The 18,523-nt window shown below is 49.8% G+C and overlaps 8 protein-coding genes across 8 annotated transcripts; 3 read left to right on the forward strand and 5 right to left on the reverse strand.

Annotated features, from left to right (window-relative positions):
- Positions 1 to 12: 12 nt before the first annotated feature.
- Positions 13 to 2,040, reverse strand: N7477_006107 (DUF4246 domain-containing protein; the record flags this gene model as incomplete). Its single annotated transcript, XM_056967770.1, has 3 exons — positions 13 to 560; positions 639 to 1,668; positions 1,723 to 2,040. 3 exons carry the CDS (start codon positions 2,038 to 2,040, stop codon positions 13 to 15), a joined length of 1,896 nt encoding a protein of 631 aa, XP_056822524.1.
- Positions 2,041 to 2,494: 454 nt separating this feature from the next.
- On the reverse strand, positions 2,495 to 3,349 carry N7477_006108 (TMEM53 family protein; the record flags this gene model as incomplete). Its single annotated transcript, XM_056967771.1, has 1 exon — positions 2,495 to 3,349. The coding sequence occupies one exon, from the start codon at positions 3,347 to 3,349 to the stop codon at positions 2,495 to 2,497; it is 855 nt and encodes a 284-aa protein (XP_056822525.1).
- A 311-nt stretch (positions 3,350 to 3,660) lies between these two features.
- On the reverse strand, positions 3,661 to 4,978 carry N7477_006109 (polyubiquitin-binding protein UFD1; the record flags this gene model as incomplete). The annotated part of the gene is made up of 3 exons (XM_056967772.1): positions 3,661 to 4,521; positions 4,597 to 4,908; positions 4,976 to 4,978. 3 exons carry the CDS (start codon positions 4,976 to 4,978, stop codon positions 3,661 to 3,663), a joined length of 1,176 nt encoding a protein of 391 aa, XP_056822526.1.
- Positions 4,979 to 5,201: 223 nt separating this feature from the next.
- On the forward strand, positions 5,202 to 6,538 carry N7477_006110 (GYF domain-containing protein; the record flags this gene model as incomplete). Its single annotated transcript, XM_056967773.1, has 2 exons — positions 5,202 to 6,248; positions 6,275 to 6,538. 2 exons carry the CDS (start codon positions 5,202 to 5,204, stop codon positions 6,536 to 6,538), a joined length of 1,311 nt encoding a protein of 436 aa, XP_056822527.1.
- A 144-nt stretch (positions 6,539 to 6,682) lies between these two features.
- rvb2 (RuvB family ATP-dependent DNA helicase reptin) lies at positions 6,683 to 8,198 on the reverse strand (the record flags this gene model as incomplete). The annotated part of the gene is made up of 3 exons (XM_056967774.1): positions 6,683 to 7,636; positions 7,689 to 8,135; positions 8,190 to 8,198. The coding sequence occupies 3 exons, from the start codon at positions 8,196 to 8,198 to the stop codon at positions 6,683 to 6,685; spliced, it is 1,410 nt and encodes a 469-aa protein (XP_056822528.1).
- Positions 8,199 to 8,666: 468 nt separating this feature from the next.
- N7477_006112 (uncharacterized protein) lies at positions 8,667 to 11,600 on the forward strand (the record flags this gene model as incomplete). The annotated part of the gene is made up of 1 exon (XM_056967775.1): positions 8,667 to 11,600. One exon carries the CDS (start codon positions 8,667 to 8,669, stop codon positions 11,598 to 11,600), a length of 2,934 nt encoding a protein of 977 aa, XP_056822529.1.
- A 241-nt stretch (positions 11,601 to 11,841) lies between these two features.
- N7477_006113 (uncharacterized protein) lies at positions 11,842 to 12,996 on the reverse strand (the record flags this gene model as incomplete). Its single annotated transcript, XM_056967776.1, has 7 exons — positions 11,842 to 11,870; positions 11,932 to 12,060; positions 12,110 to 12,233; positions 12,296 to 12,491; positions 12,546 to 12,670; positions 12,718 to 12,757; positions 12,812 to 12,996. 7 exons carry the CDS (start codon positions 12,994 to 12,996, stop codon positions 11,842 to 11,844), a joined length of 828 nt encoding a protein of 275 aa, XP_056822530.1.
- A 3,505-nt stretch (positions 12,997 to 16,501) lies between these two features.
- Positions 16,502 to 17,895, forward strand: N7477_006114 (epoxide hydrolase family protein; the record flags this gene model as incomplete). Its single annotated transcript, XM_056967777.1, has 4 exons — positions 16,502 to 16,775; positions 16,826 to 16,882; positions 16,938 to 17,135; positions 17,195 to 17,895. 4 exons carry the CDS (start codon positions 16,502 to 16,504, stop codon positions 17,893 to 17,895), a joined length of 1,230 nt encoding a protein of 409 aa, XP_056822531.1.
- Positions 17,896 to 18,523: the final 628 nt, after the last annotated feature.

The raw sequence follows: 18,523 nt of genomic DNA on the forward strand, positions 1-18,523 counted from the left end.
TCTTCCTCCTCTCTACAGCATGAGTATATTAGATTCGAAAGCAACATGCTGGTACCGCATAAACTGATTCAACTCCTCCAAAGCCTCAACTCTATATTCCTGCGCCTCATTCAAAGACATAGGCATATTTGCCCGGTCATTTTTGTGCTCAAGCGCCAACTTCGCCATCGCAGCTGTGAGATTACCCTCATCGTCCTTGAAATCAAGTGTCCAGTCCAGTCTCTGAGGCGGAATGTTCGCTGTTGAAATAATCCGGATATTCGGGTCTACCAGGTAAAACACTAGTGCGCGTAAATGGCCTGGCTTGGTCGGATCCAGTAGCTCGAATCCCGTGTACCTGTGCTGCACCATACTGGTAAAGATCACGGTTCGACCGACGGGACATTTGATGGAGCCAACTTGTTGAATGGCTGGTTCGCCGTTTTCAAGGCCGAAGACCTGTTTCAGCCAGACGAAGTCGTTAGACCCGTGCTCGACTTCTTCGAGTGCACCCGTGTCGATGATGTTGCGAAATTCCATGCTTGCGTCTTTTATGTTGTCGACGTCAAAGTGCACGAAGGCTGCGGCGCAGATGTGTTCGTTCGGTTGTGGTGTTAGTCTATATCATTGCGTGGGAGAGATTCTGCTCACCATCTGACCCTCGACGTGCCAGTCGGTTTGGTAGATTGGATCCTCTGGAGTCAAGTCAAGACCCATCAATCGAGTAATCACCTGTAGCCCGCGCTCTTTGTAGTCCTTGCTGAGATTGACAGGTCGCTCAATGCGCACAGCGCTGGGCAGATCTTCCGGCAGTTTGGTCATGAGGCATTGAGGCACAGCCCACGGCACGAATTCGCCGGCATCAGGTTGGACTGCGATACATTTCTCCATCCTCCATTTCTCGTCCCGCTCATCGAATTCGCTCTGTGCCTCCGTTAACTGGATCTTTGGCTCCGTGTCGGCCACCTCTTTCGAAACATGATAGTACTCGGCTTTGTGGTATTCGATGCGTGCACGAGAATGAAGCATATCTCTCAGCGGCGTCATGGACATATTGAATTGCGGAACCAAACAGTTGAAAGTATCCTCAATGACCTTGTAGGTATCCTTGCACTTCACTGGATGGAGGTTGTTGATGTAAGTTGCAATATGCCACAGTCCCTCATCTCCTAATTCCCAGTCCGACGGGAGGATTTGGAACAACCGGCTGTACGGTTTTACTGTGATGTCGGCTCGAGCAGCCACACGCCATGCAAGGTCCTCTCTGGTGACTCCGCTCTCTTTGGGGACTGGGATCACTTCACCCTGGCCAGCGTAGCGTAATGCTTCATCAAGACGAATAACGCGGTCCGTGAGGATACGGCTCTTGCCGTAGATGAGGGGATATAAAGCCATCGGGAGTAGATCGCGTTGTTTGCTCATGCTGCCTGGGTGATAGAAGTGCAGCTCTTCTTCCTCATACTCCAAGATTTTGGTCGTTCGCCTCAGTTCTTTCATAATGTCGTCAGGCACGTTGCTGTCAGATTTAGTGACATCTCCATTGTACAGGGTGACTGCGCTGCTAATTTCATATATCATAGCTTTATACTTCAGCTCCTCGATGATCCAGTTGGCCATGTTCTTCGTGATGTCTGTACCACTGTTCAAGGCCAACTTTTTCCACTGCGCTGAAGTTCCAGGCTCGTGGATCTAAAGGTCTTAGCTTCATGATCGTGAAGGGAAGGTGAAAGGATCGCCTCGTACTTTCTTCCACCATTGGGGAATGTCAGTGATATTCTCCATGATTTTGAGCATCTCTATCTCTCGAAGAGTCAGGACAGGCAGCCTGAGCCAGGTTAGCAGAGTCCGAGCGATGTCTAGAAGGACTGACTCGGTGTATCCATAGGCGATGTCACGGTCATCCAGAGCAGAAGGAAACATGCTCCGGCTCTTCACACCATAGATGTTCTGCTCTTGAGGTGCATAGTCCAGTGGTCGACCGAAGCCCGGAAGAGTCAAGCGAGGGTCTGTATTCTTGCTGAATTTCAAAAGGCCTTCCTCATTTGAGTGGTGTTCAGACATTGCAGCGGATGTTTATCTCTACAAGGTCTGTCCTCTGGAGGAAATGCCATGCTGTTAGCAAGTTCCTTCACATCAACCTTGACAATTACACTTACATCGGGCCAGCAATCTTTGTTTAGTTCAAGATGAACTGAGAATGTAAAGCGAGACCGCGAGAGCAGAAGTCGGCATTAGATAGGTACATTTGCGGTTGACGACGCAAGTGACCAGCATGGTTTGATGATGCGCGACTGTCGTCTTTGGCAGCCAATTCCAAAGAAACAGTGAATAGATCAAGCCTTTCCGGGACTATCGTCCGGTCTTGACCCCTCGCATTAATGTGTTGGCAACTCCGAGGTCCAGGTCATTGTGACTAAACCATAGTACTATCCCGTGGAACATCGAAGTCAATCCAAAAGTTCAAAAAGAATGAAATAAATGTACTATTAAAACTCCATGTAAATCTCTCATTAGATCATGTTGCTTGTGCATCAAGAGCAGGTTCTAAATACGACTTGACGATACCCCAGTATCGATCCGGTTCAGCTCTCATGTGGCCAACATGGGCCGTTCCCTCGAATAGTTCACGGCGTACTAACCATCCGGATGCTTCCGATTCAGATGCATGCTTCTCCACGTCACGAAAGTCAACCAGATCGTCAGCGTCCGAGTATATGTAGCAGCGAGTGAGGACACCCTTAGGGTTGACAGCCTGCACAAGGGAGGCATCATTGATCACCCTGCGAGCAAGGCCGATAGGATCAGAAGACCTCCTGATAGTCTGAATCATCTTGATCAGAACTAAAGAGAGCCATAAGAAACTCTTGCTAATCAACCGCAGGATCCACATCCGTGGGAGCGCAAAGGAGAAGGCTCGCATGGCAGCCGCGATGGTCGCAGTCCCCGGGGCACTATCAATGATCATGGAAGAAATAGGTAGCGCGTTCCCCGTCGCTTTGAAGTATGCTTGTAGCAGGTGGATTGTGTTTGACAATCCGCCGTTCGAGAATAGATGCATAAACACGGAACTTTCAGGGGCCAACGTGCGAAGTGCTTCCACTGCGGGTGCAACTCTGGCGTGCTGCGCGCGTGCATTGGATCCCCAGAAGAAATCGTTTGATGAGCTGCGTATAAAGACAATTCGAGATGAAGGCATCATGCGTCTATACTCAACCACGTACTTGGCGAGGGCGCGTGGCGGCGCGTTCATCCAGAATGCAATAAAAATTAGCGTCCGACTGTCATGGTTGCTCGAGTCTACTGGATCCTGCAGATAGACCGAAGGACCCAGTTTTGTGAAAGACGCTAACGGGTCGGGCACTGAAGCCATCATGAGCTCGCTGTCTATCTGTCTAGAGGCTGAGGCGAAATGGGAGTCTATCGGAATAGCGGCGGACCTCGGCTTGCCAAGAGGTGCATCGGGGCGCGTCGGACGAACCGATTGTCTACAAATTACATTGCAATGAGTTAGAACTTCGATGAGAGATTGATATACTCTACACTAAAGCTAAAAGAAAATCACCCAGAACGCCTGGTCCATGCTAAGTCCGCATATGAATCCCCGCCACTGATCTAGAGACCATGTCTAGAGCTTTTGAGGTATTGTGCAATGGTTGTCATCAAGTAAAGCGATCATCTGAACTAGCGCTTGCCCAGAGTTCGCCCACTCGAGCTACCCTTGCCCTTTTGGCTGTCGGCTTCGCTTCCTGATGTGGGAGTAGCCGTCCCTCCTGCATCCTTCTTCTTCCCTCGTAGAGTGTGACCGATCCCCTGGAATTTGGGCTGATCTTCTTGAACAAGTTGGCCGTTCTCATCACGAGGTTTAACCGGTTTAATGGCATATCCAAAGAAGAGCTGGTTGGGAGGAAGACGCAGAGGTTGTGGACCATTGGTCTTGCGGGCTGGGGGAGGGTGTTGGGGGTTGGTGGCTCCCGGGGTAGGAGTAGAAGCTTGAGGAGTAGGTGCCTTGCTGCCCTTCTTTGCGCTTAGGCGTTGCCCTCCTGACAAGAAGTTGGAGGACACGGCCCTAGCACCAGCCGCAGCATCGGTCGCCTCAGGTGCAATGGCGGAGTAGTTGATAGATTGTGCCATGGTACCATGAGGATGAAGAAGCCCACCAGCTGGGAGTTTTCCCTTGCCTCCGCTGACGACACTTCCGGGCGTGCTGGTGCCACTAGTGCGTTGGGGCTCTTCATATCCAACCGGGGGAGCGAAATCTACTTCCAAGTCGGTTTCCAACACAGACACCGCACTCTTGGCCCCTGCAGGCTTTGTTTCGAGAACCGCCATTTCGTAGACTTGATCATTATATGCGAATGTGAAAACATCACCTTTGGAAAGACACGAGAAGTTCCGGAAGGCGTTTTCGAGAACGGCTTTGGGGTCGCTAATGTCGAGGAAAGAGGTTGACTGTGCTTGAAGTTTGATGAATTGACCGGGGGGAAGATCGGTTGACTTGATCTGGAGTAGATCACCAGGCTCCAAGAGGAGAGTTTGCATGAGCTATGTCAATGACCAGTATTAGTAGAGTTCCGGTATGAGCTTTTCGCCCCGCTCAGCTGTGTAGCTCGTACTCACCCAGAATGGGAGATAGATCTTGCCCTCCTCGGCAATAAACTCGAGAACACCAGCATGTGTCATTCTCTCCTTGGCGCCGTTGTGCAGCTCAAATAGCATGGGATATGTAATGTGCAGGCGCGTAAGCTTATCCAAAGCGCTGGGCGGCATGATGACCTTGCCGCCGTGGTTCACATTCTCTCTCTCAGGTCCAGGAAGCATCGCAACGGGATAACAGCGGTAGTATTCATCGAATCGGCGAGCTGCAACACCGGAACGCATCATCCCGCCCATAACGCCCTCCATGGGGTCATCCATGAAGTCAGGTCGGAACTGCAGCTGTTAGCTGAAGCTCAAGAGCGCTGCGCAGAAAATAGAATTCAAGCAAATATGAACCTACCATTATGGATATGGCACAGAAGATTTGTCAAGCCGTGGTATTCCCGTAATAAAGCAAAGCGTCCAAGCTCAAGGTAAAGATGAGTTCCGTAATGGAACTCGCCGAGAGTGACGCAAGTTGGCTCCGCTATGATTTTCCGATCCGACCCCGGACAAGGGAAATCCAACGCAAGTTTGACAGCTTCACAACTGCTATTATATAGCTTGAGTTCGACTATCTGAGCAACATGGCAAGCTTGCAACCGCGACCCAAGCGAGCGGGCGAAGATTATATCCGCACCCACCAAGAGGACGACTCTGAAGAACCTTCCAAGAAACCTCGATTCGACCTTCGGAACCCCTCCGCCCTTGCGCCCGATGCTCTCGAAGAAGATGCCGTTCTAGATGCAGATGAGATAGGTCGCCGCGGCCAGCAAGTGCGCCGCAAAGCAATCAACCTCGACGGTTACGACTCGGACAGCGAGAACGAGGGGTTCTCCGCGCGCATAGAGGAAAAGGCCAAGCGCGAGCGCGAGAAGAAAGACGATGACGATGAGGATATGTTTGCCGAGCTACAAGAAGATTTTGGCGAAGAAGGAGGCGATGACGACGAGATGATCCGCAAGAACAAAAAAAATGTTCGGTTCCTACGAGACGATGAGATTGAGGGCCAGATCGCTTCCTCGAAGGGTGGAAAGACATTAAATGTGGATCTGAGCAATGCCGACGGGACGAATGACGCTGAGGAGGAAGCAAGTGACAGTGATGTTGGAGAGGAGGAACGCGCCAAGGTCGATGAGGAAATTGATGAGGAACTTGGTGCTGGTGCGAAGAAGAAGCACGCACCTCTGCTTGATGCTTTCAACATGAGCGCAGAGCAGGAGGAGGGTCGGTTTGATGACCAAGGCAACTTTGTGCGCAAAGCAGTCGACCCCGATGCTGTACACGACTCCTGGTTGGAGGGTGTGTCCAAGAAGGATATTAAAAAAGCTAAAGACGCCGCTGAAAAGCGCGAGGCCGAACGGAAAGAGAAAGATCGCAGGGACGATAGTTTCTTGACAGCCGATGTCCTGAAAACCATCATCACGCATCTCGAGCGCGGCGAAACTATATTGGAAGCTCTGGCTCGACTGGGGAAGGGTCTACAACGGAAACCTAAATGGCAAAACAAGAAGAAGAACAAGAAGAAAGTCGGCAATGAAGATGCTGAGATGACCGATGAGAACCCCGATGAGGTCAAGAGGAGGAAGGCGATCGACTCAATCACTGGCGCCGCCGATATCCTCATGGCCGAGGTCAACCAGAAATCTACGACACAGAGCGGGAGCTTTTGACAAGGCAGTATCGCAATGAGACGGGTGAGAACTGGGTTGACCCGCCTTCAGCCGCGCCCGGGAAAGCCGAGCAAGGGCCGATAATGTGGGAGTATCGCTGGTCCGATGCTCGAGACGGAGGAGATGCCCATGGGCCCTATGATGGTAGCATGATGGATTCATGGAAATCTGCGGGCTACTTTGGTGAGGACGTAGAGTTCCGCCGTGTTGGAGATACAGGAGCGTGGAGCAGCAACGCGAATTTCGTGTAAAGGATAAATGAGGGGTCTCAATTCAATTCCAAAGCAAATAGATCACCTCAACAAGCGCCAGTCCTATCATACATCATTTGATGTGGCAAGAAACAGAGAAACCATTGTAGTTTTTGACCCGCTAAAAACCGTTCGATCCAAAAATTATGAAAGCTCCATGGCATCGCCGTTAGTGGCTGCCGAGAAGTTGACCGTTCCCTGGTCACCGATGAATCGCTGTTCGTACTGGTTGACGAACTTGACACTGCGAGATGGGTCGTAGAACAATCGGAAACTGCGCTGGACGTCGTCCACGCTGACCTCCTTGGCCTTCCGCTTCTGGCTCAGGAGATGAGAGGTAGTGATGATGTTGCTGGCATAGCGGAGGTTTGATTCTTGACCGATTTTAGTGAGGAGGGCCAAGGCATCTGGCGAAAGGTCAATTTCCTCTTCCTGTGCTCGGATGGCGAGGATTTGCCGGATCTCATCAGCGGAGTATGCTTGTGTGCTCACAATAACCACACGGTCAAGGAAGTCAAGGGGCAAGCCGTGAGGAGAGGTGTAGCTGGTTCCGCGGATCTTGGCCTGGCCGCGGTTGCTGGCCATGATGACGATAGGTGCCAGCTCGGCTTCGAGGGCACGGTTCACATAGGAGAAGCACTCGATGTCGAGCATGTGAACTTCATCGATAAACAGAACACCGGGAATGATCTCTGCCTTGCCCTCTTCCTTCCACTCGGCCACTTTGGTGTTAATCTGGTCGCGAACCTCGCTACGAATCTCGCCAGTGTCACCAGAGAAGAGAGCCAGGAATCCTTGTGATCGCGAGTTGATAACGTCGATTTCGTGCAGGCTGACGGTATGGACGATCTCCTTCCGGACCTGGAGTTCGCCTTCGGGGCACTGAACGAACTTGGTGTCCGCGCCCATAGCGTCGTAGTCTCGCGAACGAGCATATGAACGACCGAGCTTGGTGATCTTGCCGGAAGACTTGTCGATGGAAATCACATCACCTGCCATCACACGCTCCTTTGTCATCGAATCAATCATCTTGGTTCCCATGTCGTAAATCGTTTCCATGTCCGTGGTCTTGATCGTGAGCTTGCCTTGTTTATTGCCCTAATCAAGTCAGCCATCAGTGTTGTAGACAGAGGCACTTGAAGAAACGTACCCCAGTGACACTACGATCAATCTGAATTTCCACAACTTCACCCTCGATAATTTCGCTCTCCTCCTTGATTCGCACGCCGATGGACTTTCGGAACGCCTGTGTTAGAGCTTCCGTCTTTGACATCTCCATTGAGAAGATTTCCGAGGATGCGAGCATCGTGAAAGGCACGTCGGAGCCAAGCGATTGAGCCATACCCATAGCGATCGCAGTCTTGCCCGTGCTGGGAGGACCTGCGATCAGCACGGCGCGACCTGCAATCTTGCCCTCCTTCACCATCTGCAGAATGACCGCAGCGGCTTTCCGCGCCTTCTCCTGGCCTACAAGGCCCTGGGATGATCCACGGGGCTGTAGTGTATCGCTGTCGACACCGAGACCTCTGATATGCGAATGAGCGGCGATGAGGTTAAGGCCTCGGAGCTCCTTGCTCTCCGCGACGGTGGAAATTTGCTGGAATCAGATATTAGCAAACATGATACAATAGCTGATCCAATCACTACTCACGGCAGCCATTATAACTAAGAACTGAGTGTCAGGCACTCAAAGTCAAGTGGGAGATACGGAGCTAGAACTCAGATTGAAGCGCAAAGGAAAGAGCAGATCGCAGATCGAAAGGAAGTTGCGCTCACCGCCCGGCAATAACCATTTTGGCGTTCGCGTTTAGCCTCTTTCATTGACCGTTGTTCTCCCTGATTAGTTTCTCTCTTTATATGCTGTGACCAGCTTTCAACCCTTCTAACATTTCGTTGTAGGATCTTAATCCCTGATCTCTTGCACGTACGCTGCACCGACTCGTCTTGGTCAGTTTCCATCAAGTCTGCTCCCAGAACCAACGAGAACAATTACTTCCAAAGTGATAAGGACGTGATTGCGGCACGAAAAGTCCTGATATTCCAATCCTCATCGGCGACGGCACATTCATATTTGACTGCTATGCTCCACCGGAGATGGCTCGTTGGATACTGGCATCAATAGGAAGATATGGATGGTGACAGTACACGCCGATTCACATCGACTGATCCTCCTACTCGTCATGCACTCGCAGTAGAGGACCCCCGAAGATTCCGACCGACGCCGGCTTCCACAAATACCTCTCCTGTTCCCCAAGATGCAACGCTCTCCGCTCGCCATCACCAGAGCTCTTCCCTATCGGTTCAGCGTTCGGCCCAGCCAACCGGGCAAAATGTCAGTATGACTGGCGGTGCTGTCACAGGCCAGTCGGCCCTTCCTCTGAAACCTGTGACAAGCGACAATGACTCCATCATGTCACAATTCCTCACATTCTTCGATGCCTTTGTGTCGTTGTGCATGAAGCAGAAAGAGAAAGAAGGTCTGCAGGCGAGCATTGCGAGGCAGTTGAAGGCCGAGGAAAGACTCAAGACGGTGCCGCACCACCCAGCATACAAAGACCTCGCCCAATCTATTCGTGAAGGCGGCAGCGAGAATTTGAAAATAATTGACGCCGGCATCAAAACGCAAGAAGCAATATGCCTAGACATCCTGCCAAAGGCGATAGAGAGTATGAAAAACGCGCTACATGTTGCGCTGCCTCCTTTGAGCAATGATGCGATCGCAAAGCTCGAGTCTGACATCGTGAACAAAGTTGAGACTCAGCTCAAAGCGAAAATTGAGGCTGAGGAGGAAGCCAAGGAAGATCGCCTTGCGAAGAAGATCGAGGCTCAGCTCAGAGCGAAGATCGAGGCTGAGGAGGATGCCAGGGAAGCTCGCCTTGCGAAGAAGCTTGAGGTTGAGTACGAGAAAACACACGCTAAATTACTGAAGGAGATAGAAGATTCTCATGCCAAGTCAATGAAGCAGTTGGAGGCACGGATTCGAACCTCGCAGCTACCATCTATCAATTTACAAGAATCGGCTGGAGAAATGGAAATGGACCCTGGAATACAAAAGTCAAACTCAATGGAATGGTACAAGCAAAAGTACAGAGACCATTCACCCCGCCTACATGAGCTCGAGGTATGGAAAGCCGATGAATTGCCGACACATCTGGCAACTTTGGCATCGAAAGAGGACTGCCAAGCAGTCCAGGCAAAAGCTGAAGTGGCGATTCAAAGCGTCGGGAGTCTCAAGTCTTCTTTGCAGAGCGAAGTGGCGACGGTAAGATCCGAAACGACGAAAGTGCGCTCCGAAGTTCTCGGGTTGAGGGCAGTCCTTGAGGCTCGCTCAAGCGCGCTTCAATCGCACGAAATCGCAGGCTTAGGAAAGAGTTTGACAAGCAACATTGAGAACCTACGATTCCAACATGCGCAGATACTTCAAAATCAGAACCATCGAATCACTAAGCTGGAAACGAATGCTGCCACAATGTCAACGAATATGAATACTTTCGCGGATAGGCAAAAATCGCCAGGCGATCCGTCCGCCCAAATAGCTCAGACCCTTCGGCATGATCTTTCAGCTTTGACGGAAAAGTTCCTTGGTCTCCAAGAGGGCGTGTCATCCGCGCTAGGCAAACACAGAAATCATATCGATGCTCGTCTTCAGCAAAATGAAGTGGCTATCAAGCATGCAAATGACACCGCGGAGACGTTACGAGTTGCTATACGATCGTTGGAAACTCGGTACTTGAACATCACTACGGAGGACTTGTTTAAACACATCGTTCAGGCCATGAAAGAGATGTTCCCGTGGATGGAAAGCCAGCATCAGGAAATCGCGTCCCTAAAAGAGCAGTTGACTTCCCTGACTGATCAATTCCTGACCAAGACTGCGTTCAGCAAGGATATCGATGTGCTCAAGGACGACCTTGCTGTGCTCAAGGCAGATGTTGCTCAAAGGATCGATTCGCTCAAGGTCGACATGGGAGATGCGTCTCCACAGGCACTGAACGGTCTGGTCAAGGATGTCCAAGAAATCTGGACCAAGATTGAAAAGCTGAACGCGGCTCAGACTGGCCAAACTGTCGACATCGTCAAGCGAGTCCAAGAGCACGCTGCTCTTTGCAACCAATTTGAAACACAGTCAGACACCGTACAAGAGCTTGCAGAGAAGGTTTCCGACTTAGCAGAGGTATTCGAAAGATATAATCACCTAGAGACCACGTATGAGAGGATCAAAAAGGACGTGACAGAATTGCAGAGGCGGACGGAGAATTCGCAGGGGGGGTTGCCAGGTCTCAAAGGATTCTGCTCCCCAGAGACCGTCAATATGATCTGCGAGAACTTGATCACACGGCATGACAAGGCTACTACAAAACCGAGGTTCGACCAGTTGATCGAGGTGATAAGCGACCTTGGCCAGCAATGGGCCGTTCTAAAGACTCAGGAATTTGCCAATCGGCGACTGCATGAAGAATCTCACCGGCCCCACACAAGCGGCTCACGCTCCGAGCCAGAGCATGAGAATGGAACCGCTGTGTCGCCTCGGTTATTAAAAAGCTCTCGAGATTCTCTAGGAGTTTCCCGGGAACCGGCCACACCCCAGGTTCCGAATATCGGGTCTTTCGAAGCGCATGCGGAACCTCGTTCTGTGTCTAAAACCTCTACACCGACTACCACCGGCCCTAGTGAGACATCAATGCAAAGCCTAGGCAAAGCACCACAGAAAGAGAGCGACAGTTGTTCCAGGCCCTCTCAGGACGACGCTCTCGGTTCCAGAGTTGCTCCCAGCCCTCTTGCCGTGGATGTTGCCCGTTGGTCTCCCCCGCCGAAGGGTCTCTCTGGAGCCGAGGCCATCCCCCAGTCTATCCTCCAAAAGTCTGAACAATCTTCCAGAAAACGTCCGCGAGATCTCCCATCATTCACCGGATGTCTCAATGGAAACTCGTCTGGTACCGCTTCCCCTGGGATGAGTGAGGCCTCGCCCGCCCCTTCATCGTGCTCGGGTCCATCAAGAAAGAAGAAAAGAAAGAAGGAGAAGCAGCCATCAAAGCGCAAAGAGGGGGCTAGACCCGAGTAACTCACGATTGGTGTCTGCTCTCACGGCATCTCGAGAAGATCTTTGGATGATCATAATAGCCACTCTTCTGTTTAATATGAGCCCCAGGCCTTTTTTTGATAGCCATTATCGTGTAAATAGCCAGTAAATTCTACCAATCTAGTTTGAAATCTAGCTCTCGATGCACATGTCCCATATAATTCTTCTATCGGTCTATTGTATACAGTGAACAGTACCGCATCTATTTAGTCTCCACAGTAGATCACGAGGACTCGAGGAACTTGACGACAGCTGTGACTATGTTAGCATTGGCACTTTCTATCCAGAGATGAATTCTAGGCTGAGATTTTACCTTGCCGGAATGCCTCGGGATTTTCGGAGATAAGCCAGTGTCCCGCGTCGACGTCGGCGATCTGCGCATTTGGGAAGAATTTCTTGATCGCGGGAACAGTATCATCGGAAACATAACGCGACTTCGTTCCTCGGACAAAAAGCGTAGGTCCGGTGTACTGGACACCCCCCGGATTCACTGAATGGGAAATCTGCCATGTTGTCAAGGGATGCACCCAGTACTGACAGTGGGACACGGAACTTGAGCGTGTTATCTTCTGCGCGGATTAGATTGGTCAAGAGGAATTGGCGGATACCAATAGACTACAGAGATGATTAGTTTCGTAAGATACGGCTTTCAGTCTTATGATTCATTGCTGTCTTACCTCTTCATACTCCTCGAGGATCTTGTTGGCATCAGACTGCTTGGAAACCTTTGCCCGCTCGACGTGCTGCATGCCCCGGACATATTTGGGGAAATCACTCTTCAGTGCGGCATTGACGGGTGCATTGTCAACGGAAATCAGTCCTGACACGCGCTCAGGCGACTGGAGTGCTAGCGTCATGGCGGCTTTGGCGCCCCTTTTCGATAATCAGCCAAGAGCATAGATTGTAGATGCGGCCCGGTGGACGTACATAGAATGACCAATTAGCACGCATTTGTCGAGTTTCTGCTGCTGGATGAATTCTTGCACATCCTCGGCCATAGCATTGTAGTTATGCTCTAGGGCATGGAATGACTGGCCATGATTGCGCAGGTCCTGGAAGATATCAGCTTTGATCTGTTGCGCTAGCCTTCAAAACATACAAGAGTGAAGATACGGCACTTCAGATCGCGAGCCAGAGCCCTGTCGCATGTTCAGGACTCCTCAATTCTTGATCAGGTCGGTTCCGCCACAAACTTGCTAATACTCCGGTTGTTTTGTTTGGAACCGAACAGTCCATGCAGGAAAAGAATCGGTTCGCGCACGGCTTGCTCGTTCTCCGGACCATACACCTGGTAAGACAATTCCTCACGGCAGACACGAGCCGTTGAAAAGGCTCGAAAGCCTAAAGTGCCCCGCGCAACTGTCCGAGTGAGTAACATGATGTCAGATGAGATGTTGATGTCTATCGGAAAAGGCAACTTGGTCGCCTCTTGAAGATCGGAAACCAGACCGGAGCTGACTCAGCAACCCGATCTCTCCGCGGCGAGCGATGATGTGAATCGGGTCCCAATCAGCTCGGTGCCCGATGTGAATAATGTGATGCGCCCTTGGTAGGCGGAATATATTCTGGGCTAATTGAATGCACGGGTTGTTGAGTGTATAAATTTTCGAGGATCTATTGATTACAGCCATATTTGAAATCAGTCCCGACTGCGCACCCTTGCGATTTGATGCCCGAACTCAAATCTCTGCGGGGCACACTTGCTGTGCTGTCACTGCATTTTCCTCTATTGTTAATTATGCAGCTTCTTATATGTTGTCCTATATCATCCATAGCTGGGAAATTCCGAGTTTTCAGCGCTAGCTGGAATACTTTAAATAATGCAATCAGGACATGCATGAAGAATCTAGCGATGGAGTAAATATAGATGACGTCACTTTTTCAGGAGTGAACAATTTGGCTTCGATTGTTCAATGTTTTCCAGTCGCAAGATGATGGCCTGAAGCATCCAGTTTGGCACTCCACCAACTTGAGCTTCCAATTCTGCGACACGACGCTTGATATCTACCATCAGCTCATCCAAAACATGGCAAGTCCTTTCGAGTGCACTCGTTTGATGAATATACTTCATCAGTTCCTTCTGTTCTGGGCGGAGCGAACCCTGATAAAGTCGCGCTTGGAGAAGGCTGGATAGGTGCCGTATATTGCTATGAGCAAGTGCAAGGATCAATGGGAATGAAAATTTCCGTTCATCGAGATCAGATGCTTCTCTCTTGGTTTGAAAATACTGTAAAACACTGTTTAGCGAAACGACTATACATGGTGGATTCGATCAAAGGATTACCTCAGGGGAGTTGAGATTTTGATAGTCATCCCGGATCTGATAATAGCGCCCCAATGCGGTGAGGAGGCTTTCGACGACAAGATCTCTGCACATCAACATGTTAAAAATGAGAATGACAGACAGTGAAAAGCACACTTACTTATTTGTGGTGGCTTCGCACCTCATCAAATGACTGGCCATGCGAAAGAGTCCTCCAGTTTTGAGGATGACGACATTAGCGACAGGACAATAAAATCAAAAGGGCATTTGCTGAAAATGGGACAAACATACTGTCGTCCACCATTTGTAGATACTCTTTAGTTGATGGTGCTTTCCCGTGATAAGTCCAATGAAGGTCATATCCTTGACCAACATGTAAACTCCGAAGTTCCTCTATCTTCCCCGAAAGATCTGTGTCAGATTTTCCTGGGATTTGATAAAAGAACACTGACCTGGAGTCTGGGGCTCTACCTGTGAATATATCATATGTGGGCCGTGACAGCTTCGAGAGAAGTGCGAGACATTTGACGAAAAGGAAGTTCGCACAGTTGATATTTTGACTGACGCCAAAGACTTAATGGGTAGCAGGGTAGCCTCGGCGCAGAGGTGATTCATCTTCAATGTCATCTAGCCTTACAGATCGGTCAGCCGTAGAAGACAACAGACTCAATGCTGGATTGAAACGAAAACTTACATTAAAGAAGAATTGTGAAGAAGGTTGGTCACAGCTTTAATGGTAGCCTCGGCGTCCTCGGGAACCTTGTACCATAGGTCAAGTGCGTCGATCGCCAGATCACGAATCCTCTTCGAAGGCAGAGAGAATCAATGTAGTCAAAAGGCTTGAGAATGACCCGAATAGAAATCTTGTTATTCGTAGTTCTTCTAATACCCAGGTTGGACACTCAAGTCACAGACTCATCAAGTATTTTACTGTGTTGCGGCGTTCTCGGAGCTTCTCTAATTGTTTGAGAAAAGGAGGGCTGAAGAGCATCGTTACTGACTGTCAGATATTTTTCTTGGTCAGTCTTGCCAGAAGAAGAATCGGCTGAGCTAAGCTCAGTCAGTTCTCCAAATATAACGGAGCTCTCTCGTATGTTTGCATCACCGCCTCGTTGGCAGCATCTACCCCAGAATTGCGAACTGATAGGACGTTCTTTTCCAAGGAGTTCGGTTAGTGTATTTGTGTCTCTAGGTCGATATTAAGGATGCTTGAGGTGCGTGTGGTAACGATAACCCTTTGCTGCCCAGACACATGCACCAGCAACACACAATTCCAAATGATGGAGTCATGTTCCAATCTTCTTCGCAGGCCTTTTCTGATTTCCAGTCGTCACTTGCAGCCTGACCTCCCTTATCTGCGATTCCAGCGTCTAAACTGACTCTGGGCTTGATTGCAAATTCAAATTGTGAAGGTCTGCAAGTGCAATGGTAGAGGCATTGATTACTTGTAATCCGTGGTATCCTCAGTAGAAGTGCCTGTCTGACCAACAAAGACAGGCTGGGCAGAGGTTCGGTTACCCATGATGTTCTTAGAAGTAAAAGTGAAGTTTCACAATTTCTGAGAGTCGATTCTTACATTTTGGTGCGACTGAATGACCTAAGAGGTGGTTCCTGGTAAGACCATACACCGCCATTTGATACCTCTCTCATGGCCAGCACGGCTGACGCGCAGTTCTGAATCCTTGATCTTATATCATATGTGCGCGTACCCAGCACGATAAAGAAGCAGTAAGAAAATTGATTGATCAATCTCCTCTTGGAGCGACCGATCGCCTTGCTTAGATATAAAGCGTCTGGTGCTTTGTCATCATTTCCTAGTGTTTTTTTCGTAGGAATAGATAATTCCTCGAAGCCTGATCAGCTTGAAGCTCGAGCTTTCTGATGAGTGAACGAATATTATTAGATACTGTTCAATCACCCCACAGGAAGTTATACCGAGCTTGGTGAAATCAGTGGTGGCTCTGTATAGGCACGGCCCGGCCTCCTATTTCGTTCAAGCCGCAGACCGGAATCTCTGCTATACTGCGTCAAGTTCGGAAAATCTAAAAGAACAAGATCCGATGGATCTGACGTGAACTTAATTTCACTCTGATCTGTGCAGATCTAGAGCCAATCTACATGATCTAGAGTTGGCAAGTGTGCATAGACACAGCGCTCATCAGTGTGTCTCAGGGAAGGGATCTAGATCGATGCCGCAAACATGTCGCAGACCTGTTGAGTGAAGACGAGTTTCAAGTATGACTGTATAGTTGTGATCGACGATCCTTTCGAATCCGTAGTGAACTCTCGAAAATCAGCCACCGGAACCCGCTGAGATTCTCATCTCGCAGTGCTCTATCAAGGTGATACTGGAAGGCATATAATTCTTTCATTACATGATTCAGCTATAATCTTCCCTCTCCTATCATGAAAGCATTTCTAGAAGCAGCTGCGCCAAGAGAAGGCGGGGTATTTATAGAACAAAGGAACTTCTTGCGGGGTCAGTGCAACCAACATCTCGTTGACTAGTTCGTAGACAGCCTTGGACCAGGTCTCAAAATTCAATGTGTCTCTATAACCTTCATTCTAACATTCTGAGAAATTAACTCAGACTGACGACTCATATCAAGTGGTCCTCATCATGACTGACCAACGTCAGCCCTACACCATCTCTGTTTCTGATGACGCACTTGAAGAGCTCAAACAGCGTCTCACCTACGCACGATTCCCAAGTCAATTTGAGTCGCCGGAGCAAGGTCCTTGGGACTTTGGGGTTCCAGCAGATGAGGTGAAACGTCTGGCAGCTTACTGGAAGGATGGCTTTGACTGGCGGAAAGCTGAAGCACACTTGAACGAACTCCCGCAGTACCACACGGATATTGAGGTGGAGGGATTCGGCTCATTGACTATTCACTGTAAGCTTCTTGGATGGCCTAGGTATCGTTGGACTTCTCACATTCGTCAGTTGTTCATCAGGTCAGTTCAGTGAAGAACGCCATTCCTCTACTATTCAGTCATGGATGTAAGACCCAGTTCCGCAAGTCCGATGGCAACCGCTTACACAAGACCCACTCTAGGGCCAGGATCGTTTATCGAAGTTTCCAAACTACTACCATTGCTAAAAGCAGGTGCTGATCGCCCGGCATTTCACATTGTGGCCCCTTCATTGCCGAATTTCGGCTTTTCCTCTGGCGTCACTCGTCGTGGGTTTGGTCTTGCCCAATACGCCGAAACCTTGCACAAGCTTATGATCAAGCTTGGCTATGACAAGTATGGTAAGTCATTGAATTTGGCATGCTTTGAAGTGCAAGGACTTACATTTAACACGTTACAGTGACCCAGGGCGGAGACTGGGGATTCTGGGTGACTCGAAGCATGGGCCTCTTGTACCCCGAGCATTGCAAAGCTTCCCACGTCAATATGATCGTTGCCCAGCCTCCACAATGGAGCAATACTCCTTTACTGGCGCTGCAACACGTCTTCCAGCCATACAATGCGCGGGAAAAAGCAGGTCTTGAAAGATCTGACTGGTTTGACCGTGAGGGCTACGGATACAACATGCTCCAGAGCACCAAGCCACAAACCATCGGTGTCGCACTTGCCGATAGCCCTGTTGCACTGCTGGCCTGGATCTACGAGAAGCTGCACGACTGGACAGATTCTTACCCGTGGACTGACGACGAAATCCTCACATGGGTGTCTATCTACTGGTTCTCCAAAGCGGGACCCGAGGCTAGTGTCCGTATCTACTACGAGGCCTTCCATGCCAAGGCTCCCACGGAAATTCCATATGCCAAGCTTTGGTCTTATATTCCGCATGTGAAGCTTGGCCTAGTCCACCTCCCACGGGAAATCTCGATTGTCCCCACCACATGGGCTGCCACGCTTGGACCGGTTGTTCGACAAAGTGAACATGACCATGGAGGTCACTTTGCGGCATGGGAGGTACCCAATGTCATTGTGCAGGATTTACATGCAATGTTCGAGAAAGGAGGCCCTTGTTTTGGGATCATTCCTGGCAAGACAGGCTATTAAATCAAATTCGCAGCCCGCGCTGAGCTCCTCACAAGGAAATATGAATGACAGTAAGATTCGTGAGCCAACTCTGGTAGTCTTCCGTGAGCCTAGAATTTCAAGCCTAGGGACTTGTCTACTTATCAATGTAGGCCTAAAATTTGATTGAACTGCCCATTCAGACAAGCCTCTCAACGAAAAGGGAGACAAAGCCGTGACAACACTGAAAACTGCACCTCGGGCGGCGTCAACTAGAACCATCTAGCCCACTCGCGTGAGAAATCTCTGAAATCATCCAAAGTAACATGTACATATTACGCTTAATTCCTGGAAGGTAGGGCATTGCCAAGATAGTGTAAATTGCCGACACGGTGGCTGTGATTCGTGTCTGGCAGGCTTATCAGATGAAGGAATGGGCCCACCTTCTCTAGGTGTCTCGTAATCTATTTGCTTACCGGGGCTTTTTGGATGCGCCTTATTGAAGAGTCCGCCGATCACCGGGGGTCTTCCGAGATTGATAAAACTCTTGGTAATTCCTTGGTTTTGGCCGACTGTATTTTCTGGATGTCAGGCATTCCCCAGACCCCATCAACGGACTTAATTAATTGAGGCTGCGATGAGTTCAAGCACGCTTCGCCAGCATAATAAT

The sequence above is a fragment of the Penicillium maclennaniae genome, assembly GCF_028827695.1.
Source record: "Penicillium maclennaniae strain IBT 15551 chromosome Unknown utg000005l:1.0-2652337.0:1.0-2654196.0, whole genome shotgun sequence".
Classification (NCBI taxonomy): domain Eukaryota; kingdom Fungi; phylum Ascomycota; class Eurotiomycetes; order Eurotiales; family Aspergillaceae; genus Penicillium; species Penicillium maclennaniae.